At 39.4% G+C, this 26,191-nt stretch overlaps 1 protein-coding gene across 6 annotated transcripts in view; it reads right to left on the bottom strand.

Moving 5' to 3' along the window:
- UNC5D (unc-5 netrin receptor D) overlaps positions 1-26,191 on the bottom strand; it is a 571,888-nt gene that overhangs the window by 80,980 nt on the left and 464,717 nt on the right. For 4 of the 6 annotated variants that reach the window (XM_005563042.5, XM_005563044.5, XM_005563046.5 and 1 more), the window contains one exon: positions 13,465-13,497. The exons of the other annotated variants lie outside the window; for them this stretch is intronic. In XM_005563042.5, the coding sequence (XP_005563099.2) occupies positions 13,465-13,497 (33 nt within the window). The remainder of the gene's footprint in view (positions 1-13,464; positions 13,498-26,191) is intronic. 6 annotated transcript variants of the gene reach the window in all.

Raw genomic sequence — 26,191 nt, 5'->3', positions numbered from 1 at the left:
TGAATTAACATGTGGCTCATATTCTTAGTCATTTCTTGTCTAAAGGTGGTAAGGACAAGGTAGTGATGAGATCTGAGTATTTCAAGTGCAGTCACAGAGGTATACACAAGTCCTCAAAGCCACATTTTACACATCAGGAGACAGAACCAGACTTTACCTACAGCTCACATTCTTCTACAGGTGAGTCACTGTGCCTCTTTCTTCTTTCTTTTCTTTTTACCCTTCTCTTTTTGATCTACCTGGTTGTACTTCATCTCATTCTTTTTCCTCTTCCCACCCACACCCCCATCCTGCTGTTTTCTGATCTTTCTTTCCAAGAGCACACAGTGGCTTTCTTTGTAAAGATTTCTGTGTGTTTACAAAAGTTGAAGTGATTCCCTTTCATGTGTTCAGTATTGGCCCAAAGGTTTCGTTCTAGATTTTTTATTCTGGCTTCATGAGAGAAAGGAGAAAGTCTTGTGTGTGTGTGTATAAGTACATGTGCACTTAAGCATTGCCCCTGAAGAATCATCACATACACACATGTGCATACATGCACACAAGCACACAGCTCTCCCAAAGAACCTTGGAGGCCTCTGCCCCTCATTCCTGGGAGAATTGCTCTAGCAACAGGACCACAAGGTGCAGTCACTTCCCAGGGACTGGCAACTGTTCCCATAACCATTCCTGTGCTCAGCCTTTCAGCCCTTTATTGCATTGTCATTCATCCCAAGTGCAACTGTAATTGATATCTCTGCTAGATGGACACCTGCTAACAAAAGGCCATATGTAGTAGTCAGTGTAATATATACCCCCCCACCCCAACTCCATTAGGCATCTAGACCCTAGCCCTCTCCATCTACCCATCAGTCAGAGTACCCAGTGCAAGGTCCTCCTCTCCCATGGAGGTGATTCTGTCTTGGCCAATCCAGTCAGTGCTGCCACCCTGTGGTCTTCTGAACAACTTGTATCACTTGTACTTCCTAGATTTCAATTTGGGTTGTACTTTTTATTGTTAATTTTCCAAATGCCAGTGAGTTGCTTTGTTTTCCCTAACTGCTTTAAACTCTTCAAAAGCTACAATATCTCTATAACTTCCCAGGGAAACTTGCCAATCATCATGAACAGCTCTTTATTGATTGCTTGCCTGGCCTCCAACTGTGAGAAAAGAAACATCAAAGAAAGCACAGTCTTAGGTTGATTTTAGAACCCCTGCTGCCAGGACTCTCTTTTCGTTTACATTTACACATATGTTTATACCTATCCGGTCTCTCAAGTACAGTGTGGCTGGTTTGTTTGCTCAAAGTGATTCTGAACAAAAGCCCTGACTGAGCAGGCTATTCTGTCTCTTTGTGGGCACAGGATACTTTCCGCTGACTTTCCGTTTCATAAACGAAGCTTTACATACCAATGTGTTACAAACGTCTTTCCTGTTTTCTTCATCCCTATTTTCCTCTTTCCGAGAGTCACAAAAGCTTCAGGCAAAGCTTGAGAGGACTCACCAGGTGGTAGAGAAAATTACTGTCTACAATCTACAGGTATTAAGAAAGCCCCAAACCCCACAAACAATGTAGAGCACTGACTGCGAAATCTCTTGTATTCCAAATCAGTCAGAAACTACTGAGGAATGTACTCATGGCTGGAAGGGACACAAAGCATCTGCAGAGAAGGCTGAAAAGATTAATCGAGATCTGGAAACTAGGACCCTGGAGAGGAAATGTTTATGAGTTCATTGTCCTGAAGAAAAGGGTGCTGTAAAGTGACTTCCTGGTGATCCTGAATACATAAAGTGTTGTTATAAGAAGAGAAGAGGCCTACCATCTGGGTAGGTGCTCAGTGACCATTCATTCATGATGAAGCTAGTAACCAACTCTTCACCATCTTTAACAAGAACTGCAAAAGAGGACTTGACCTTTTATTATAGCGATTGGGACTCTGGTTAGATATTACAATGACCTTTTCTACAATGAGGGTTGTTAAAAACCTGAACTGTATTTCTGTGGGAGATTGTGAAATCTCCTTTCAGAAAGTCTCTAAAAAACCGCACGACTTTACAGTACTCTCCAGTTATTTTATTTTAGTTTTGTGGCCAAAGCCGGGGAGAAGGACTAAATGACCTTTCAAAGACCCTTTGAACTTCACAGTTCAGGGAATGCGTATTAACAAGGTTGATGGCTTAATGCCTGATAGTCACATCCAGTCATTTACTGTCACCAATGTGCCCAAAGGACTCTATAGAAGGGCTTTTTAGTTGGTTTTCCTCCTCTTTACATAACTCCCCTCTAAAAGATGTATTAATGTCAGCCACTTACTAATGGAAATTTAACTCAGTGCTCATGTTACGACCTTAACTATATACCAGATTAGAATCTATTTTGCAGGATTCAGATAAGTGACTGAGAATTAACATAGGAACATAGCGAGTACCTTTCCAAACATATGATATTCTGTTTTATCTCCTATTGGATATTGCAGAATGCCATTGCTCCCATTTCAGAAAAAACAAACATACTTGAATTGGTATATATAAGAGGAAGTGAATTACTAAGGAATCCATATGATAAATATAGCACATCCTGAGAAGGGTAAGACAAACAGAAAACGAGGCAGCCAGCCATGGAGATGGAATCCCATAGAAGGCCAGGTAACAGGCGCCCCAGGAAGCACCCTCAGCACAGGAGGTGGTGTTGATACAAAGTTCCCTGCCAAAATATTTAATTGCATGCTGAAATATGATGGAACAGAAGTTATTGTTAAAGTTCTTTATATGTGCTGTCAACAAGAAGGAAACTTTTTTTTCTTTAATGCATTAGAAAATAGCTTTTAAATGGTTAGCCATGGCCAACCATGCTAAGCAATTTCAATTATATTTGCAATTTTTAGAATCTTGTAACATTTTTGCCTTTCCCAAACTCCAAAATCTCATTTTGCTATTGTAGTTGTTGTTTTACTGCTGTAATGACAGTAACAGCTATATCTTAAAAAGCACTTAGAAGGCACTGTTCTAGGACTTTACATTTATTCATTCATTTTAATCTTCCAACAACGTTCAAAAAATATCTTCACTGAGATGTGTAAACTGAGGCGAGAGAATTACTTGCCTTTCTCAAAGCCTCATGATTGATAAGTAGAAGTGGGACTCAATCCCATGCAATCTGGCTCCAGAATCAATGCTTTGGATCACTCTCTATCCAGTTGTTGACCTGTGTCTTCCTGATCACACAGTGTGACTATCTCTCAGGAACCACAGTAACTCAGTAACTGAGCACTAACCTTATGCTGACTTCTCTTTCTCTAAGAACTATCCAGATGATCACATTTGCATCCTCATAAATAAAACCTATGAGGTAGGTATTATATATTAACATCTTATTTTACTGATCATGACACAGTGTCAAGCAAGTTAATAACTTGGTAAATGGCAAAGTGAGGCTTTGAACACATGTCCATCTTCACTCCCAAGCTGCTTAACCATGACGCAGTGTCTCTTCCTTGTGTCTCCTCTCTGCTCTCTCCATACTGGCACCCGAGTTAACTTGCCCTGCTGGAGGAAGTCACCATAGCACTGGCATCATCGAAACACTGATGCTATGCAACCTCACCTAGGCTTTTTTTGCAACTCAGTAATAATTTTATTCACATTCTATGGCCAAATAGTGCTTTCCGCACAACAGCTGTTCTGAACTTTGTCCCTTTCCTTCCCTACTCCTCACTTGCCCTCTTTCTTGTTGAAAACATGGAGACTAGCCTATGTGAGTTCACTCCCCTGCAACTCAAAATTCCTCTGTTCCTTCATCCAATTTTCTGTTTTTTCTGTTCCCTGAAGAGCTGCCCCATGAGGACCTGGCCTCATGCATTATTCTCTTTTGGTCTTGCATCTTCAAATTTTTCCTCCACAGCTAGGCCTTACCCCCTGCCTACAAACACAGTCTAGTCTCTCTAATCACCTCTCCCCAAATCCTTCCCTCAACTTATTCTCTCACAAACTTCTCAAACATGTCGCCTTTTTACATCTACTGATTTCTCAGCTCTTTGTCTACAAGAACTTTAAGCATTTTTTAACATTAAATATTTCTTAATGCTTGTTCCATGATCTTCCCAATCAGTTAACACCTTACTGTTAACATAAAAATGAACAAATAGAAGTAATACATATATAAGATTAGAAAATGTTCTAGGAAGTATAAAAAGGTACATATACTATGCAAAAAGCAAGCTTGCCTTCTTCCAACTACCACTTCTCCAAAAGTAATCACTCTTGATAGTATCTTATGTGCCCTTTAAGAAAAAAAAAAATATGTAAATGTCCTCCATTTGTTTTTATTTTCCTTTCTCTACCCTAAAGGTTCTATATTATACTTCCTTTACTATACTTTCCTTTAAGAAAATGTATGCTCTCTTGTCAATGACTTATCAGAACATAATACGCCTACTCCATTCCTTTTTTTGTTTTGTTTTTTTGAGACAGAGTTTTGCTCTTGTTGCCCAGAGTAGAGTGCAATGGCACGATCTCGGCTCACTGCAACCTCTGCCTCCCGGGTTCAAGTGATTCTCCTGCCTCAGCCTCCGGAGTAGCTGGAATTACAGGCATGTGCCACCACTCTCGGCTAATTTTGTATTTTTAGTAGAGACTGGGTTTCTCCATGTTGGTCAGGCTGGTCTCGAACTCCCAACCTCAGGTGATCTGCTAGCCTCGGTCTCCCAAAGTGCTGGGATTACAGGTGTGAGCCACTGCGCCTGGCCAGCTTCATTCCTTTTTAATTTGCCTAGCCCATACTCATTTATTTAACTACTCCCCTACTGCTACATCATTTGATTGTTTCCATACCCTGTAAAGTCTGTGTTTGCCCAAACCACGGTTCTCTTGAAGGTCGTTTGCAACTGCATCAACTGTAACATTCTTCGTCTTATTCTTTACCACTGCTCTGCAGCAATAGACAAGAATAGCAAACTTTCTTTTGGAAAAAAACTGCCCCTTAAATTTGATTCTCTTGAAGTTTGACCTGTTCTTTACTGATTGTTTAGTAACTACCCTTCATTCTCCTAGTTCTAAATAGGCAGGCTTTAAAGTTCAGTTCTTGGCCCTTTTTCCTTTCTCTGTTCTCATCTAATTGGATAATCACTCACATAGAGACATTCACATAGAGATCAAGATTTCCTTGATCCTGAACAGTCTCAGATTAACATCTCCTGCCTCATCTTCTCTCTGAAGATCTGATGACATATTTCCTTCCTGCTCGCTGGGCAAAACCACCAGCATCTTGTGCTCACATCTCACATTTGTCATCTGATTTACAGATTCATCATCATCATTCATTCTTACCTCTTCAAGTATGTTCTTCTCTTGAATTCTCCTATTTCTGGTAATGCCACCACCAGGGACATGGCTTGAGATCAAAGACTCATCTCTGAATCTGTTTCCATTCACTCCCTCCTCAAACCACTCACATATCTGAGTGATTATGTCTCTAGTGCCTCTCCCATCTCAATTTCCAAAGAAGACATCCCAGTGGACACCCACATGGGACAGTCCCCTCCACCTATACCCCCAGTCTTTGATTACTTGGAACCATTTTACCTGTGGATGACTTCCCAAACCCTGTTCTAGTATGGCCACCCCGACACCTTTCATGACTCTGCAGGATGGACTGGGTCCACTCCTGGTGGACTTCTTTCACTGCTCAAGACATTTCATGCTCTGCTCACACTACAGTTCAATGCCCACTTCTCATCTACACGAACCCTATTCTCTGGTCAAACCTGACTACTCATTTTTTCAAGTAGACCGTGTACTTTTGCAGACTTACTTTTGGCTCCAAATTTTTACCCTCAACGAGAGGTTCTCTCCTCCAATATCTGCTTCAATTCTAACCATCCTTACAAGGTTGGCAACAAAGGTCATCTATTTCATAAAATATTTTTGATAGTTCCCATTCAGACATGTTTACAGCTCCTTTTAGTAAGCTTGCCAGATTGAACAAATAAAAGTTTGACACACAGTTAACTCTAAATTTCAGATAAAAAAATGAGTAGCTTTAGCACAAGTGTTTTCCATGTAATATTTGGGGCATATTTATCCTAAACATTTATTTGATGTGTCTTTGAAATTTGAATGTAATGGAGGGTCCTGTATTGTATCTGGTAATTTCATCTTTGAACTATAAAAGAACTGTGCTTTTGCCCATCAGATGGGGAGACAAAATTGAAACAGAAGACAGGGTCAAAAAGAGCAGAATTTGACCTCCAGCTCTTGAGAAAACGACTTCACTTTATGTATTATTTTGAAAACTGAAGATATAAACTCTACAAATTTTTAGTTACTGAGAAGTAGAGAGATTCGGCTTTTAAATTCACATTTTTAACGAGCAACCAAGTTATTCTGGTGCTAAAGAACATACTATTAATAGTTTATCACTTACTTGTGTCTGTGCTTAGGTCTGAGGTATTTAATTAACAAAATCCCATCATGTCCATTAAGGGCAGAATCAGCAAAATCATTGAAAATTGTAGTAAGAAAAGACATTATACTTATGCTGGAATAAACATTAGATCATAAAAAATAGAAACTAGTAAAAAAAATTACAAATGTTGCACATATATATGGGTTGAATTGGTTCACAGTAGGAATGATTCTGAAGGATGAAGCAAGTCAGGCAATTTTCAGAAAGTGCTATATTTATGTAATTGAAAATAATAAGCAGGAGATGAGGAAAAATGGACAAAATAGGAAAAAAAAAAAAAACAAACCCGTTTGAGAGAGTGGTTAGAGCATCAGCATCAATGCCAGTAGCCTAATGCTAGCTTAGGAGAGCCTAGAAATCTTTTGAGAACTGAAAGGTATGACCAAAGGCACAGATAGTTTTGTGGGTTCAAGATCCTAATTAAGTCTCCATAGCCTAAAAGGACATGCCAAGTTGCCAGTGCAGCCCCCACAGCCTCTGAGGAATTCTGTACCCGGTGAAGATCATAAAGAATATGGATCAACATGATCTCACTCTGAATGAACCTAGTGCATTCTGGGGAAAGGTGCAGAATGGGAATTTTCTTCAGTGAGAAGAGCACGCCTACTTTTCAGACTTTAAGGATGCATTAAAGCCATTGTTTGGTGGAAATGATTTCAAGATGCACACATTTTGGGCTTTAACCTAGTGTCTGGCACAGAGTAGATGATTATTACAAGTAGTTTCCTTACTTTTCTCAAATCACTTATCTTCTTTCTGCTTTGTGTTAAAATTGTAGGGAAGATACATTTCTTGTTTCACAGAGCCAAGATTATTTGTATATGACAATTGTACAATAAATGTCCTCTACATGAATGAATAAAATTAACTATACTGAAGGAAAATCTTGATTTTCTCTTTCTTTTTGAAATGGAGTCTAGCTCTATCATCCAGGCTGGAGTGCAGTGGTGCGATCTTGACTCACTGTAACCTCTGCCTCCCAGGTTCAAGCGATTCTTCTGCCTCAGCCTCCCGAGTAGCTGGGATGGCAGGCACCTGCCACCACACCCGGATAATTTTTGTACTTTTAGTAGAGACGGGGTTTCACCATATCGGCCAGGTTGGTCTCAAACTCCTGACCTCGTGATCCACCCACCTTGGCCTCCCAAAGTGCTAGTATTACAGGCATGGCCAATTTTCTTTTACTTTAACACTAAAAGGTCCAGTGAGAAGTTAGCAGGAAGAACGAAAACCACAGCACAACAAATATTTATTGAATATCTACATGCTACACTCTGTGGTAAATTCAACAGATGTAATGATGAATAAAACTCTATACTGTATGTCAGATGGCAGGGACTATGTCTATCAGATAGGGAATCCAGACCAGAATAAAGGCAATGAAAATATAGAACAAAAATAGGGGACATTTTGATACCGAGGCAACTTACAAGAGCAACTAACTCAAACTTAGGGTGGGAAGGTGAAGGCCTTGCAGACCTGAAATCTAAGCTGAAAACCGAAGGAAGAATAAGTTAAGCAGGTTAAGTGTTAGGCTGAGGGAAAGAGACTTAGTCAGAAGTAACAGAACACGTAAGGGAAACTATAGGCCAAGATGGGCACCAGGCATTCAAACTGAGCGGCTTTGTTTTGCTGAGGAATACAGCAGTGGTGAGAGGGTAGGAAGGAAAATACCTAATGGTGATTAAGAAAAGAAGCTGGGGCCCAGCGCGGTGGCTCATGCCTGTAATCCCAGTACTTTGGGAGGTCGAGGCAGGCGGATCACCTGAGGTCAGGAGTTTGAGATGGGCCTGGTCAATGTGGTGAAACTCTGTCTTTACTAAAAATACAAAAATTAGCCAGGCATGGTGGCAGGCACCTGTAATCTCAGCTACTTGGGAGGCTAAGGCAGGAGAATCGCTTGAACCCAGGAGGCAGAAGTTGCCATGAGCCAAGATCGCACCACTGCACTTCAACCCAAGTGACAAGGCAAGACTTGGTCTCAAAAAAAAAAAAAAAAATAGAAAGCTGAGACCAGATCATATACATGATAAGTGCTCTAGACTTCCTCTTAAGAATAACACTGAGCTACTGGAGTGTAATGTGATCAGGATTTGTTTTAGATAGATCTGATAAACTGATGCAGGACAAGGACAAGACTGACTACAAAGAGGCAACTCTAGAAATCCTGGTATGGGAATGAAGATGGCCTGAACTTTTAGACTTCTGGACACCATTTTCCTTTCATTTGGTTTTTCTCTTACTCCTTGGGCTGTTACTTTTCTTTCTTCCTTGTAGTGACTCCTGACCTCCTCTACATCTAAATGTTAATGTGCATCAGGGTTCCATCCTCAGGTCTTTTCTCTTCTCTCTTCAACCATTATCTAGTGATCTCATCCAACCTAAGGGCTTTAAATATCATCCAGACACTGACAAGCCCCAAATTTATGGTACCAGCCCACACAGTTCTCTGACTTCTAGACTCTCTGGCCAATGTCAACTGTCTACTGAATCTCTCCAATTAGATGTTTAATAGGTATCTCAAACTTAGCGTTTACAACACTGAACTCCTGATTCTCCCTCCAGTTTTGCTATGCCAAGTTTTCCTCATACCAGTAATGGCCAACTCCATTCTTCCAGTTGCATAGCCAAAATTTTGGAATTATCCATAATGTTTTTCTTTCTCTTGTACTCTACACCCAAAACATCAGAAAATCCTTTTGACTCTGCTGTCAAAAGATATCCAGAATGTGACCCATTTTTACAATTCCTCTTGCTACATAGCTGGCTCAAGCCACAATCATCTTAAAGTTAGATTAAGAGCCTAGGTATTGTAACAGATTATTGTTACAATAGGTCATTGTGACAGATCTCCTTGCTTCTGCCCTGGTTCCTTATAGGTTTACACTCAACATAGCAGTTAAGAGTTTATCCTTGAATATATTAGGTCATGTCACTCTGAATAAAAACCCTGAATGGTTTCCCAACTTCCTCAGAGTGAAAGTCAAATTCCTTATAGTAGCCTATAACAAACTCAAACTATAACAAAACAAAGTCTTCTTCCCTCATCTCGCTTCTCTGACCTTAGCTATTACTATTCTCCACTTCTCATTCTGTTGCTGACATCCTGGTCTCCTTGCTGGCCCTTAGAGACTCCAACCAAACTCCCACCTCATAGCATTTGTGTCCTGCTGTTTCCTTTGCCTTGACTGCTCATACCGCATCTACCCAGAGTGTTTGTTTCCTTGTTTTTCTCCCCTCAGGTCTATTCTCAAACATTTTTATTTTATTTTGTTTTGTTTTATTTTTGAGACAGAGTCTTGCTCTGTCGCCCAAGCTGGAGTGCAGTGGCACAATCTCAGCTCACTGCAACCTCCACCTCCCAGGTTCAAGTGATTCTCTTGCCTCAGCCTCCTGAGTAGTTGGGATTACAGGTGCACGCCATCACACCTGGCTAAATTTTGTATTTTGAGTAGAGATGAGGTTTCATCACATTGACCAGGCTGGTCTCCAACTCCTCACCTCAAGTGACCTACCTGTCGAAGTCTCCCAAAATGCTGGGATTACAGGAATGAATCACCACGTCCGGCTACATAACTTGATTATAGAAACCCCTGAACACTCTACATCAAAAAGCATCACTCACTCCAACCCTGTCAGTGCCCCCCACCCTGCTCTGCTTCTCTTCATAACACTTACCACCACTCAGCACTATGTATTTTCTGGTTTGCTTATTCCTGTCTTTCCTCACTAACATGTGAGCTTGATAGAAGGAGAAACTGTATGTGTTTTGCTCAGTGTTGATTCTCCAACACCCAGAACACCTCCTAGTACAAGGTCAGCACTTAGTAAGTTGCTGAAGGAAGGAAGGGATAGGTTTGAGCAGAGTGGAGATGGAGATCAGCGGATGAACTTGAGATCTAGTAGGTGGCAGAAGAGTCAGATTGTGATGAATTGTTGGGTATTGAGCAGGAAAAGGGAGGTGAAGGAAATAAGAGGACTCTAGGAGGCTCTCCAAGTTTCTGCCCTATACACAGAGTTGATGGTATACTGTTCCCTGAAATAGAGAAGATGGGAAAAGGATTTGATTAAGGACAGGGACAGAAAAGGATAATTTCAACTTTGAGGAAATTGAGATTAAGGTTATTAGGACATATTCAACTGAAGATATCCTAGAGGTAGCTGGCTCTGGAACCATTAACTGAGTTTGTGTTGAGCACTCATCTCTGTTAGGTACAAAACTGCATGGAAAGGAGATGAAGAGAGACTGCATAGTGTGGAGTTATCTTCCAGGGAAAAGCTAAATCCTTTTCACCCCTTCAGGTGAATTTACCAAACCAGCTGCTACTCAGAAGCTCACAGCCTTTCAGAAAAAGGCATTCTCTAAGACTCCAAAGAGTCTTATTGTCTCAATGCAACCATTATTCAGTTTGACTCTGGGGGTGCGTGTTTGCCATTCAGAACCTACCATATTTTACTGCACCTCCTGACATTGTTACACAACATTTATTGAAAGCACATTTGATGGTAATGAAGTTTCTATTAACTATGATTAAATCTCATAAAGCACCTGAAGATAATTTAAGATGTGCAGAAGCAGAAAATGAAACATTCGGTTTAGTACATTAGGAAACGTAATTGATTAAATTATCTCATTTACAATAAGTGCTTTCATGAGCTATGCAGTGCACATATTTTCCCCAGTTTGTCATTATGATTTGCCAACAGATATCTTAAGACTCCACTTTCTTTTTACACCTCCCTGCAACTCTGAGCTTGTGCCTCTGCCCGTCTGCTCACGGAGCACTCTGTGCAGAGCTCTGAGTGATGTTTCCTATCTGCCAGGCCTTATGGAAGATCATGTGTATGGCTATATATAGGCACAGGTTGTTTCTCAATTAGCTTCATAATTGACTTTGATTTTGCATCAGTGATGATTCATGTAGTCTCACACTAAGCCTCTCTTTCACTGAACAACTGCAGCCTGAATTTCTATAATGCACTCCTAACCATGCAGCTTACAGAACCCTGATCAGATTCCTCTGGGAGCCTTTTGCAATCACATTGATTCTCTAAGGTCTTATTTTTAGAGAAATCACAAATTAAAACAGTTTAAGCGATTCCATTGCAGTATCCAGCAATTAAGCATGGTGCTCAGGAGCGAGAACCCCAAGCAAAAACTAATTCTGAAGTCCCTAAGGACTAGAAATAGCTTCTGTGGGGTTTATGGCTGGAAGTACAGATGTAACCAAATTAGAATGGCACAAGACTCACAAACTAAGCGTGAAATTAATTTTAAAAACACATACATGCATTTCTAAGTAACTCTCACATTGACCACCCCATGGATACCTATGATCTTTTTTGTGCTATACAACAGAATCAGTGGACAGCATGCACCATGTGGCCGGGAGGAAGGTAACAGTCCACTTACTCCACCTGTCATCCTGAGGGTCCTGACACAAGCACAGGGCAAATATTCAGTGATCTGTTTCTTTCTCTTTCCCTCAATTCCCATACACATGAACACACATATACACAGCCAGGTGCCCCCAAACTCAGTCTTCCCATAAATTCAAAATCAAACATACATGATATCAGAGGACCAATACTTAAGTAGTAATGATTTTTTTTAATGGGCAGCAGACAGCAGGGAAATAAGTGTAAATGTTTATTTTTGCTGTTTTCCCAAATTCTCAGACTTTGCAAGCAATGATATCTTTTTATCTCTAGTCTTCCTGAAGCCACATAAGGAAATAGGAAAAGAATGGCTTTACTGGATTTCTCCCTCATGTCTTGTGACCCCTGTCCCAAGGTACCTATTTCTGTCTATCCTCACAGGGTCTTAATTCTCTCAAAGAAGTTAGCTCATAATAGCTATCAACTCTTCCAAGCTCTTTGAATTTTAATACCCTGGGATTTAAAAGATCAAAAGTCATTCAGTTGCTACTAGAATGAGAGATGCTAGACAGGGACATCTTTCACAAGCTTTACAACCAAACCAGCCAGGCAGTTGTCTAATCTCCTATTAATGACAGCTGTATTAATGTTGCCCCGGTATCTTGAAGTTTCCCTAGCTTCCTTTACATATTTTTGATGTATGAGAATGACTTGGGGAACATATTAACACATAGATTCTCAGGAGCTCCTCAACCAGGAATTCAAATTTATTTGTTCTGTTCTGAGGTGGTGCATATTTAATTTAACAAGCTCCGGCCACACTCTGAGATTCTGATGTATGTGGATTCTGATCTACCTTTTGAGAAACATTTTTCTAAGACTATGGTTCTCAGCCCCACCTGCACCTTGGAGTCACCTGAGGAGTTTTGAAAAATAGAGATTCCCGGATCCTGAAAACTCTCCACCTTAAATTCTGATAGCCTTGATACAGCCTGGAAACTGGGAATTTTAAAAGGTGTCCAGGTGATACTAAAGAGCATAAGGTCAAATGCCATACTGCTAGCCATTCCAGCCATCTCCTCTCTCCAACTCTACAGGAAGCATAAAGTGAAGACAATTCAAAGGCTCTCCCATAAGCAAGCCTGGGTACAAGGGGCCTAAGCCAGTACCAACACCCCAGTCCTCAGCTCATAATTATTTCACCATGGAGTTCTGGGTCCTAATCTGCCCAGCTGCCATGGATTCCACAGGAGGTAAGATGCTAGGTGGAGAGACTTGTAGTCAGGCTTTTGCCTGCTCTCTCAAGGCTGCTCTCAAGAAAGCATGTACTGACAAATATTTATTAATTTTAATGTGATAAATCTCTTCAGAAATAAGAATCCTAGATGACATTTGCAGAGAAATGGACTTATAGGCAGAAAGAATCAAGAGGAGAGATTTACTTTTACTGGGAGGGAGGAGAGGGGTGTGCATATTTCTTTTGGATTTAAACCTCTGATATGTGACTCTGAACTCAATGAGGAGAGGCCTTGAAAGCCCTGGATCTTTCATAGGAACTTCAATTCTGCTGAGCTCCTAAACAAATACAACAGCAAGGCAGCAAATGTGAAAATAAATTATATTCACAAGAGGAAAAATAACTTACTTTGGGGTTTTATTTCATGAAGAGGTTTTTTATCTAAAAGAAAGAAAGAGAAAAAGAAAGTTGCATTTAATAAATTTACATGGAGCAGATATATTTCCTGTATCACTTTATATCTACCTCTATAAATAAAACATTTTCTCCATTTTTACGAACAACAGGAATGGCATTGTCCATAGTTTTCTTTTCCATTCTATTTTTAAAAATTTTTTCTCTTTTGAAAACTAAAAAAATAATTGTAGAATGATTATCACTTCATCATAGCAAAATTTATTTTGTTGTGGGTTTACTAGCATTTCTCTGTGTTGCGTTTACTAGATTCTTATCAGGATGAGAAGAGCAGTGAGCTTTCAGCCTGTCGCTCTATTATATACAGCCAGAAGCCTGCTCAGGTAAGGGATGCGGTTTCACTCTAGATGACAGAAAAATGAACCAGCGAATAAATATTTAAAGGGATCCTGCCTTGGTATGCAGTGATCACAGCCTGGATAAAAAGTCCCCAACTCTGCCTGTTTATCCATTCTTATCAGGTATGGGTATGGCACGGTGAACATGTTAGTTTTGTTTTTACAAAACTACTCTTTTTTTTTTTGGTTTCGCATCTCCATTATCTGCTAAAATCTGTTCCATCTCTCTCGATGGAAAAGTTGTCATTTTATAATAACAGTATTTAGCAGTGCACCCATCAGATAAGGTGGATTAAGAGAAAGGCATTTAGCATGGCCACAGAAGTCAGAACTCAGCTGAGGAATTTTCTCAGTGCCCCCAGTGTCCCCCATCCATTGTCTCCTGTCCTGAGACTGGGCCTCTGTGGCTTATTTTGTGTCACACCACTATCCCTCTTCTCCCCATTCCCCCTGCCCTGGTCCATCTCAGGCTCACACAACTCCTCCACAATGCAGGAACCCAAGGTAACTACCCTTCAGAGGCTATGCCAAGATTCTAGAAGATCTGCATGGTGCTTCCTCCTTCTCATTAGTCCTTTCTTAGGGTTTAGATGAGGCATTGTCTGACTACAGGGATCCAGGCTGTTGCTAATCATTCACAGAATCCAACAATGGTAGGGGAACCCTATGCAGTCCCCTTCTCTGTTTGCCCGAAGGCGAGCTACGTGGGGTGAAACTGTCATTTTGGATTATGTTTTTAACTGAAGCAAATCTGGTACAGTACACATTTGAGAATTTAAATATTATCTGACTGACTGCACCATCACCCTTCCCAGGCAGATCAACACAGCTCTATTCTGAGTTCTCCATAGAGTCTGTCTCACCCTAACTCACTCCTGCATTTAACATGGTTTCTACGGAATGCTCTTGCATCACATGAATGCAGTGTGCTATAAATGCAGCTCTAGTGTGTTTTGCCATCTGATTTGTTGTGGAAGTAACTTTCACAAGGTGTGTGTAAATCACACTCTTGCAAATGGGCCACTATTTTTTAAAATAGAAAGGCAAAGTGAGATGGTAAAGAGTAATTTCTGGCAAATCTTTCTTTAAAAAGAAAAATCCTTATAAAAGATAATAATTTGTTGATGTTCATAAGATCATAGTCAGATTTTTTTTTGCATAGTCAGGTTTCTTAAAACAGAGAACACTTGCATTTCCCTTACTGAACAGATGTGACGGTACTAATTTTCCTGAGAGCAGGTGGTCCCTACTGAAGTCCAGATGCTAATGCATTCAAGAATCAGAATAAAATGACTTTGGTGGTTTTAAGCTAACCTCAGTTTTTGCTTATTGCACGGTATCTGAAAGCATTTGGCATGGGGCACAGCGAGGCTGGCAGGCCAAGGCTGAGATGTCTGAAAGTGATACATTGCTACAACTACACAAGGAGACATGTAGAACATCTGTTTAGAACTCTGACTGAGCTTAACAGTATTTTCTTCCTTCTAAACCACAGGAACTAAGATTACGCTGGGTGGCAAAATGAAACTCCATTAAAAATACGTGAGATATGTAACTGTGCTCCAGAAAAATAAATCTAATACAGCCAGGCTACGAAAAAATGGGAGTAGTAGAGTTCTATCAGGTATAGCTCTGAAAGAATGAATGAACGAATGTGGCTGAAAAACCCAGGCCCATGGACTTGAGACAGAGAAATCAGACAACAAGAGCACACAGGGCATGAGTGTGGCACTTCCCCCTCTCACCTAGCTCTACAGCCACTTTTATTGGCATTGTGGCTTTAGTAGACCAGGATCAGAACTGGATTTAAACCTTCAGTTGTCTGCATTCTGTGTGACCTCAGTATTCTCACAGTAAAATGGGAATAAAAATTCCCATTAAAGGTTGCCACTGATGATTCAGCATAACTGGAAATCCATGCAGCATAGAGCTAGCACGTTTGGCATCAATAAATGTAACAATCGACAGCTAATGACACAATTTCAACCTGTTATGATTATCATGATCATCATCAGTTAAAAAAAAAAAATGCCTATTTGTGTTGCTGCTAAGAGGGAAGTCACAACTCCAAATCAGAAATTCTAGTGGATTTTGGGGATTCCTGAATGCACGTTAAAACTTGTATCTACTTCTGGCCTCTGCTATGAGACCAACGTAAATCAAAACTTAAGTTTCCTGATATGTAAAAAATTAGGGCAGGGCCAGAATGCAGGCTCCCTTGCCTTCACCCACTGTAAATCTGCAGACCAGCAACCAAAGACATTATACAGAATAAAAATTATTCAAACGGCCACTTCTCTACAGTGGGACTTGTTATGCTAGGGTCCAGCATGTCTTGTGCATCAGCGTGTATCCTCCTATGGAAATGGCTGGAAATCGCTGGTGCCCAAGAGGGTTTTAGTCCCCTGGCATCAGCATCAAAATTGGATTCTGCTATGTTTTGTGAAATAATGGTACCTTGACAGGAATCTGCTAACATAGAGCATTTTCCCAAAAAGAAATACCTGTTTGAGATTGTTCTACAATGAGTACAAGAGAGGGCTACCCACTGACTTCACGAACTTTGCAAGAAGTACCCACTCTATGATCTTTTATTCTGTTTGCATAATTATTTTCTCACAAGGCTCAGGGCCATGGAACAACTTCGCCTTGATCAACTACATTCTCTCTGCTTTAATTTTACCTCTCTCCAAAGGCCAAGTTCAAATGACCATTAGTAAATTAATCCATTAGAGCCGTGGTTCTTGGTGGTAGTGTTGGCTTAGTGGTGTTGGCTGCATATTAGAATCACCTACGGAGCTTTTTAAACAAATACTCATAGCTGGGCCCCACTCCAAGAGATCTCGATTATTTGAGGTTTGGGTTTTTGTGATCACGATCACCTTCGGGCAACACATCTGGGATCTGCGTGGTCAATTTTAGTTAGTCTCTGCCTCCCTAAGAGGTCTTGAGGTAGCTATGGTAAATAAATGGTCCCAGAAGGGTCTCTCCTATATCTTGCAGGTGAGAGATGTTGCAATTTTGAGCCAATGGAAGCTGAGCTGTAGTTTAGGAGAAAATCATAGCAGTTTTCCCAGGGTCTAAAATATACTGATTGGTACCTTCTGAGTAAATTGGAAATTGATGATAAATTATTATAACTCAGTCTTATAATCTTTTTGTGTATTTATAAGTTAAAAATGCAAACATTTTTAAGTGTTTTAAATTGTCACATTTTATTTCACTTTTTCATTTATTTCATTTTTATACTCACTTGTTACTTAGTTGTGCATCCAAAATAATATATATATAAATAATATATGTGTGTGTGTGTGTGTATATATATATAGATAGATAATCACAAAGTGAAGAAAGCATAATTCCAGCACCAAGGGATAACCACTGTTAAGTTATATATACAAGCCTAGGTCTTTATCCCCTATGATTTTATAGATATGAAACTATATAAAATTGCCAGTGATTTATCATTTTTACCTATACAAATGCAGAATTGTCTTTTATGTATTGTTCTGCAATCTGCTTTTGTCACTTAGTACTGTAAGGCAGCTATTGTTTTGTGTCTGCCTGTGTGTGTATGAGGGGGGAGGTATATATCTATATGATGGAGAAAGAGAACAATCTACCTTTTATTTTTGGTGATGATTCATTTCTTTTTCTCCTTTAATTTCTTGCTTCCTTTTTTATATTCCATGCTCCTGAACCATTTCCATGGTATCCATTGTTCTTAGCAGCTATTTATAACATCATCCCTACACATCCAGCCTCTACTAGAGAACAAATGTGGTCAGCTGCATGCAGCCCACCTCTCTGGGACTACAGACAGCAGGCCCTGGGGGGAGATGGCACATGTGGACAGAAGGATTCATCTCCAACCATAGAGTGAGGGCTGCAGACAGAGGGCTGCTCCTCAAAGGCTGTAGCTGGTGATTACTTGGAATCTGCTCCCAATGGTTTTGAATACTGCATAGATATGTTCGATTCCGGGGCCTATGTCATTTTTAAGATTCAGTTAGTAGTGTTGCTTAAATGTAGACTAAACACCCAATGGGGCAGCAACTCCCTTCCCAGCAGCAATTCAAATACATCATTACAGTCAATGTTTACCATTCTTTCATTTCACTAGATTAGTCATATCCCGTATTTTTACCTCCAAAGACCACTTTAATTATTTTGTTTGTCATAAATCATATGCTTTGGAACCTTTTCCACCCCCAAACAGGTATGTGTTAACTGTTTTGTATTTGAATTTACCGTTCACATTCTTTGTAATCTTAAATGATTTAAGAGTTGATTCTGAAGTCTGTGGAATAGTCTGCCTTCTTTCTCTATTCTCTGGCTTATTTCCTTATTTGTTGCAGTAATTCTCTAGTATTAGCGTGAAAGAATCTGCCATGACTCCACATTGCCTCCGAGTCATGGTCAGCTGCTCTGCCTGCCTTTGTGGTCTTGCATGACTGGGTCCCACCATGCCAGATATGAATTGGTTTCTGGAGCACCTCAGTACAAATCCATGTACTAGTCTGATATATCTATTAAATCTCTCCAAGGTCAACTCAAAGCTTTAGTCCAGGCTGTTGCTTCACCTTGGGAAGCCCTTCTCTCTTCAAGGCTCTCACAGAAAAGTTTCCTGACTCCATGGCACTGATGGATTTCTGATTATTTCCTGAAATCTCTGGTGATTACTCCATTTGCAGGGATTGCTTCCCTCTCTCGACAGTTTGTCTAACTTATAGTCACTAAAACACAATGTATTCTTTTCCAAAAAGTTGAAAGGACACAAAGATAGATGTGTACCCGCCCCACCCCCCCGCTACACCCTTTGTTCTGCTCTCTAATCTTTGCACATACCAGAGATTTCTTAAGTTCTGTGAGTACCTGTTTTTCTGCACGTACCAGAGATTTTGTTTTGCACATACCAGAGATTTCGTAAGTTCTGTATCTGTTTTTCTGCACGTACCAGAGATTTTGTAAGTTCTGAGGCAAGGTCACAAGACGTGTTTAAGTAAGATAAACTCTTGCTGCCATAAACCTGCTCTCCCGCCTCAAAGGTTGAACCGAAATATCAGAAATGGCGGGAACCAATCATAGTTAGCCAAATCGCCTTGTTCAAACACTAGCCAATCATATATCTGATTTGTATAATAACTCTATGCCCACTTTTCTTAGACTATATAACACTGCTCGGAGCTCAGTGGGGGAGCTCTCCTGCCCGTCTCGTTTCGCGAGCGAGTGAGAGTTCCAGGTTCGAACCTGTAATAAAGATCCTTGCTGCTTAGCTTTGACTCTGGACTCTGGTGGTCTTCTTCGGGGAATAAACGGTCTGGGCATAACAAGTAATAACATCACAAATGTTCATTTGATATATTTTATACTTTAAAAATCACTGTCAGTTATGGGTCTCTAACATGTAAATCATATTTAAATGCTTATGTGTATGACACTGCAACCACAGAGTCACAGCAAGAAAAAGATGGAGGGAATGAAATTAAGAGCTATTTGCTTGATTATTTGCTGACTGGTGGAAAAGAGATTGAGGTTATTGATTATCTGTGTATTGCATGTATTCATGCTTTCCCTCTCCCCCCGCCATAACTAGAAATAATTAAGAGCTGGTGTTATGCCCTCTGAATGCTATCCAAGGCTGCAGGAAATCCCAGGGCCTGGCAGATAGGCCTTGTATTAGCAGTGAAGGATAATTAGACAAACATGAGGTCTGCTTTGCATTGGCAACAACACTATGCTGGAATACGTCAGGGAGACAATGACAAGTGGGGATTCTGTTCTCCTCCGAGTGTTCAAAGTTCACGTAGGTTGTAGAACATGCAGGAAAACAACCTCCAGCTCTTATATACATCCTAAAACTATTTCAGTGATTAAAAATGCAGAAATAGTAAAAGAGATTACAATATAAACCATCTCTAGATTTGACTCTTTTTAGTTTCCTTATTGCATTTTTCTTTTCAGTTCATTTTTAAAGATCTTGGTCAGCAGTGACCCTTCAGAGACCATATTTATCCCACTCAGTACTGGGTTAGTTCAGTTCTTGCTTTCTCACTCCAACTGTACTCCCCCCAGCTTCCCAGCCTGTATAGACATCACAAGATCTATTACCCCGTTTAAAATGCAATCTGAGCATCCGCATGGAGGACAAGCACAGAGAATAGGAAATTTTTAGAGATTCTTCCTGGAGTTTTCCAATTGGTGATGTCGGTGAGAGAAATCACTGGTTTCCCCAGAGAAATCTGAGAATTAGTGGAATTCCATGGCTGAATGGCAAAAACATCCACCTAAATAACAACTTCTATGAGTTGAGATGCACATTAGTAAATGAGAAACAGTTCTATTGAGATCTTCTAACTATGCATTGTTCAAGATCCCATCATGTTAATTAGATGAAGTCAGAAGGGTACCAAAACAGACGGCTCAAGGATGTCACTTCTGATGACAATGACCTTCCTGAATTGCCCTTAGTCAAAGCACATAATTAGTGTGCATTCAGGAGATGTAGTCTTCCCCCTTTTTTCTTTCAAACTGGGGGCCTGGACAAATAAGTATCCTTAATGACCGTGCTTACAGGTGGCATTTACATATTTTTGAGCTCAATCATTGAAACATCTAGATTGATACCAACTTCATTGTGATGTCTATCCCTTCCTACTGATTCCATGTGTGTTAGTTTTGGTGATGAATATGCACAGTAAAATATGCTCTTGGGCCACTGCAAACACTTTTAAGCCCATATCTATAAGACTTTCTTATCAGTAATTAGCCTTTGTGATAAAATGCAGTGCTTCCAACTCTGCTCCAAGGGAAGATGCATAATAAAGTCCTTTTTCTAACCTATGAATTCTTTTGCTTTGATTCCCTACCTTCCAGTCACAATAGAAATATATACTATATATATTCAAAATGGAACAAAAAGTCCAGATTCTATAATTCAAGCTTAAGATAATCATGTATTGGTTAATGTCATGATAATCACTGACTTTGAGGCAAGAGTGATATTCAAATATTGAAAAATCATTTAAAAATATCTTATCAAAATGAAATTAATATATTGAAGAGATATCCACTTTCCCATGTCTATTGCCACGTGATTTACAATAGCAAAGATATGAAAACAACCTAAATTCCTGTTGACAAATGAATGCATAAAGAAAATGTAGTATATACAAACAATGAAGTATTATTCGCCCTTAAAAGAGAAGGACATCCTGCCACTTTCAATAACATAGATGAACTTGGAGAATATACTAAGTAAAGCAAGCCAGATGCAGAAAGATAAATCTGTTTGATCTCACTTATATGAGAAATTTAAAAATACCAAATTCATAGAGACAGAGTAGAATGGTGGTTGCCAAGGGCTAAGGCTGGGATGGAGGACGTGGAGAGATAATGGTCAAGGGGTATAAAGTTTAATTAGGCAAGATAAAGAAGTCCTAGAAATCTAATGTGGAATAATGTGACTACTGTTAAGAATATTGTACTGTATACTTGAAATCTGCTAAAAGGGCAAGACTTAAATGTTCTCATCACACATGCACTGAAAAAAAAAAAAGATAGGAGCTATGTGAGGTGATGGATATGCTAATTAGCTTGATGTGGCAACTATTGCACAAGTGCACATATATCAAATCATCAAGCTGTGCAACTTAAATATATACAATTTTTAACTGTCAAGTATACCTCAATAAAGTTGTAAAAAAAGGAATCCTATTTGTAAGTGCCAGCCTTGCCATAGGGTCACAGTGGCTTCCTGCTGTGTCAAGGGTTGTTCCTTAAATTGCTCAGGAGGGAGGTAGGGAGGTTTGGGGAGGGAAGATGGTGGGGGTTGAGATTTGGGAGGTGTTTGTTATGATGACTAAGAAAATACTTAACTGACATGAGGCTATCAGTCCTGACTCATTAGAAAATGCTTAAAGGGAAATTGTAAATTGAGGACCCTTGACTTACAAATTGTTTTTCAGCTTCATTAGTTCTCATGCTAGTCCAAACATTTATCTAACATTACAGACCAAATTACCTGTACATAGGGTCTACATCGGTCTTGTTTACCTATTTCCAGTACCTAGAACAATAAATAGAATATAGTAGGTACTCAATAAATATCTGTCAAATGAATCAGTGCTGCTAAGTCTTATACAGTGTACATAATTTCAATCACAAATTTACAAAGTCAAGGTTCATCAATTTCCTATGTTCTACATGAATTCATAGGATGTTGTGGCTTCTTGATGAAGAGTTTGGAGTACAATGCTAAAGAGGTTGAATTTGATAAGTCAGTCCCTAAGTGAGGCCAGCAGCTTGTTTTGTTGGGTTAGGGCAATTTGTTTTTGTTTCATATCTAAAAGATGCCCAAGTCAGTTTATGTAACCATCACTCAAATGGCTGATTTTAGGTGTGAATGAGAATAAACTTCTCAAAACTCATTAAAAAACACATAATCTGAAGTCGCTGACATGTCAGTGGTGTTATTTTCATACTACATAATGTATTATATATGTGTATATATGTTTAATATGTGTGTGCATATATATCTGGAAGTTGGTAAATATATAGCTGCAATGTATGTTCATATTTTACATGTATATATGTATATCTATTTTAATGTGCTTATGTTGTGTGTGTATGTGTGTATATATATATGTATAGGTGTGTGTATCTCATTTTTAAGCTAAAATGAAACTTAGCGATCTTCTTGCTCAATTTCCTCATTTTACAGTTACAGGTGCAAGATTGTGAGATTTGCCAAGGTAACGCACTAGTTAATGGAAGATCTGAACTGGGACCTAGGACTCCTGACTCTTTGTTTAGAGCTCTTTTTACTACCCTATGATATCTTTCTAAATGATCATGACGATTTTCCATTCCACCGAACACTAACACTGTCCTGTACTAAACACACATAGGAAGGCCAGGTCTTTTCTTATTCACAGTACTGACACTCTAGCGAATGAGGAAGGGCAGGGCTAATGGAATTAATGATAATATCTATTGATGATGTTAGTATCATCTTTATTTTATTTATCACCTTTCGTAATGATTTTGAAGAGATGTGTATTTAATTTGTAATTTAAAGAGAATAGGTGAAATCAAAACAAAGAGGTTTCCTTTATCTCTATTAATTTGCTTTGTTCAGCACACCCCAGAGGCCACTGAGTTTTTCACAACAGTAGATCACTCAGTTTTAAATCACTTCCCTGATTGGGTTCTTGCCACTTCTTTTATAGCTAAACCACTCTATGATCTCAGACATTAAATCTTTCTCTAGTCCAGACTAATATTTCTTACCCAGGGTTTTGTGCTGTTGAATCCTGATTAATGACACTGCAAATGTAAAATTTGTAATTTACAGAACTAATAAAATAAGGATAGTTTTGTTTATATGACAGAAAGCCTAAACTTTGGAAACATCCTGACTAGAAGGGACCTTGGATATCCATCATTACTGACAGCAAAAAATATTTTAAATATTGAAAATAAATATGGCAATATTGGTAATTTTGGAATCTGGGAATGTGGAATAAGAGAAGTACCAGGCATGCATCATTGTTCTAGAACTGGTTCACAACAGAACGGTAATCCTGGTATCTATAAATTGCTATACAGTCTAGTACAGTCTAGTAATGCTACATTGTTGGGTTTGGTTTCTCCCCACTCTACTGAGAAATAATTTTTGAATTTGTGTTGACAAATTAGGATTTGCTTTATAAAAAATATTTTCTACCACCTGTAATCCCAGCACTTTGGGAGGCCAAGGTAGGTGGATCACGTGAGGTCAGGAGTTTGAGATAAGCTTGGCCAACATGGCGAAACCCCATCTCTACTAAAAATACAAACATTAGCTGGGCATGGTGGCACACGCCTGTAATCCCAGTTACTCGGGAGGCTGAGACAGGATAATCGCTTGAACCCAGGAGGCAGAGGTTGCAGTGAGCCGCGATTGTGCCACTGCACTCCAGCCTGGGCGACAGAATAAGACTCCATCTCAAATAAATAAATACATAAATAAATAAATAAAATAAAAAATATTTTCTGCCCAGCTTGTCAGAATACATGTACTTCTTATGAATGAAAGATGCTTGTATATCCTACTCACTACGGTGAGGACTGATTTTCTCACCTGTGGTTCAAGTGTTCTTCCTTCGCTCTCCTGAGCCTTTCTCGTGAGAATTTATTTTATTTTATTTTATTTTTAAGAGACAGAGTCTTGCTATGTTGCCCAGGCTGAAGTGCAGTGGCTATTTACAAACACAGTCATGGTGCTCTATAGCCTTGAACTTGATCCTCCTGCCTCAGCCTCCAGAATAGCTGGGACTATATAGGTGTGAACAACCGTGTATGACTTTGAGTTGTTTTTAACTGTTGGTTAGAATCATAAAATTTTAGAACTTGTTGGGACCTTATAGATCCCCTGGTCTGTCACCTTCTCAGGACCAAATCCTACCAGCTGAGCAGAGGAAGGATAGAAAATGGAGGGTAGTTCATTCAGCTACTTATCAGAAGTTCTAGGAAAGGATATTGATTCTTTTGTCTGACAGAAAGTTTAAGAGTCTTTGTGAACTGTTAGGGTTCCTCCAAACTCTTTTTGACAACTGACAGTATTTCTCAAATTACTGCTCAAAACTAGTTTGTATAAAGAATGTAATGAATGCATAAATAATGTCTTCTACAGGTTTTAATGACAAGTACATTTTATTTTATTAGACACTATCTTAACCAGATATATTAGGAAAAGTTTTAATGAAATATAGAAAGTATTGCACTGTTGATACTCTTGCAGAACATGGAAAACTTTTTTTTTTTTTTCTGCTGCAAGAATTCCTTTATTAGAAAACACATATGTGTTGGGCATGGGGGTTTACACCTGTAATCCTAGCACTTTGGGACCCTGAGGTGGGAGGATCACTTGAACCCAGGAGTTTGAGGCTGCAGTAAGCTATGATTGTGCCACTGAACTCCAGTTTGGGCAACAGAGTGAGATCTTGTCTCAAACAAAACACCACACACACACACACACACACACACACACACACACACACACACTATCATTATTGCTATTTTGTATAATAGAGTGCTTACTATGGAGGGAAAATGCTTTACTCAGATTAGTTTATCTTCTCACAAAGAACCCTTTGTAATAGATACTGTTATAATTTTGTTTTATAGATAAGCAAATTTAAACTTAGAGAAATTAAGACACTTGTTCAAGGTGCTCCTGCCCATAGTACTGTAATCTGAATTCAAACTCAAACTATCTCACTGCAGAGCCCTGAGGCTTCAACCTATCCTTCATTTAAGGGATGAATATTCACACCCAACAGGCTCAATTCATTCCTTTCTTCCAATTGTAGGTTCCTGTCTGTCCATTTTGAGTGGAGAACAGCTGGTTTCAACTCAGTCACAAAGGAGCTTTGAAGGCTATTTAGCCTGTGTTCTTAATGCCAGATAAATCCAGGCCCAACATGGGCCAGTCTCACTGAAGCTCAACCTCTGTATCTTCCAACAGTCCCCAGTTCAGTGTTTCTCGGGAATATCATCTATAAAATTGTCTTTGTTATGGATTTGCACTCTCACCGACGATCTGGTTCTAAGATTATAATTTAAGAAATGTTTCTAAGCTTTCTAATGGTTTGTCTCCAGTTTACATCATCACAGGGACTCATTCTTGTGTGTTTGTTTAGTTTTCTTGGGTTTGTGTTAGGTTTTACTTTGTTTTGCTTTCGTTTTTTTCCCTCGCTCTCTAAGTAATATGATCTGGAGGTACATGCATCCTGCTCTCCAGCTGCCCAAATTCAGTTTTAGCACCCTTATTTACAGTGGAGGTGTTTTATTTTGATTTGTCTCATAAAATGAACAAAGTTAACAAGATGTGCTTAGAGAAACCAACTTCCAGAGACTATGTTTCTGAAGTGCTACATAGGACTTCCTGTCTAATTTTGCCAAAATAATGCAAGCATAGTGGAAAAATACATATTGAAATATGTTGTGGGAAAAAGTGGGTAGCAATGGGAAAATGTAGGTAGAAGGAGAGTTAAAGAGAGACAAGCAGAATAACTTCCTTCATTTCTATTAGCTGAGAAAGCAGTTCTTACCTAGGCTCTTCTGTCCTGGCTCTGTACCTGTGGCACAGATCCCTGAGGAAATAGAAGATGGTGGCAACAGAAAAAGTTTCCTGGATGACAAAAGGCATCTTAAGTGTTTCAAACCTGGTTGGTAAGAAAGGTCACAGATTTTTAATAGCTTATGAAATACGCATCCTTCATAAACCAATGGATGAATGCCAGTCTTCATTGAGAAGGGAGATCATGTTCAAAAAAAAC

The sequence above is a fragment of the Macaca fascicularis genome, chromosome 8 (genome assembly GCF_037993035.2).
Source record: "Macaca fascicularis isolate 582-1 chromosome 8, T2T-MFA8v1.1".
In the NCBI taxonomy this organism is placed as follows: domain Eukaryota; kingdom Metazoa; phylum Chordata; class Mammalia; order Primates; family Cercopithecidae; genus Macaca; species Macaca fascicularis.
The sequence above is the reverse complement of the archived record's forward strand: the minus strand, read 5'-3'. Positions and strand labels throughout refer to the sequence as shown.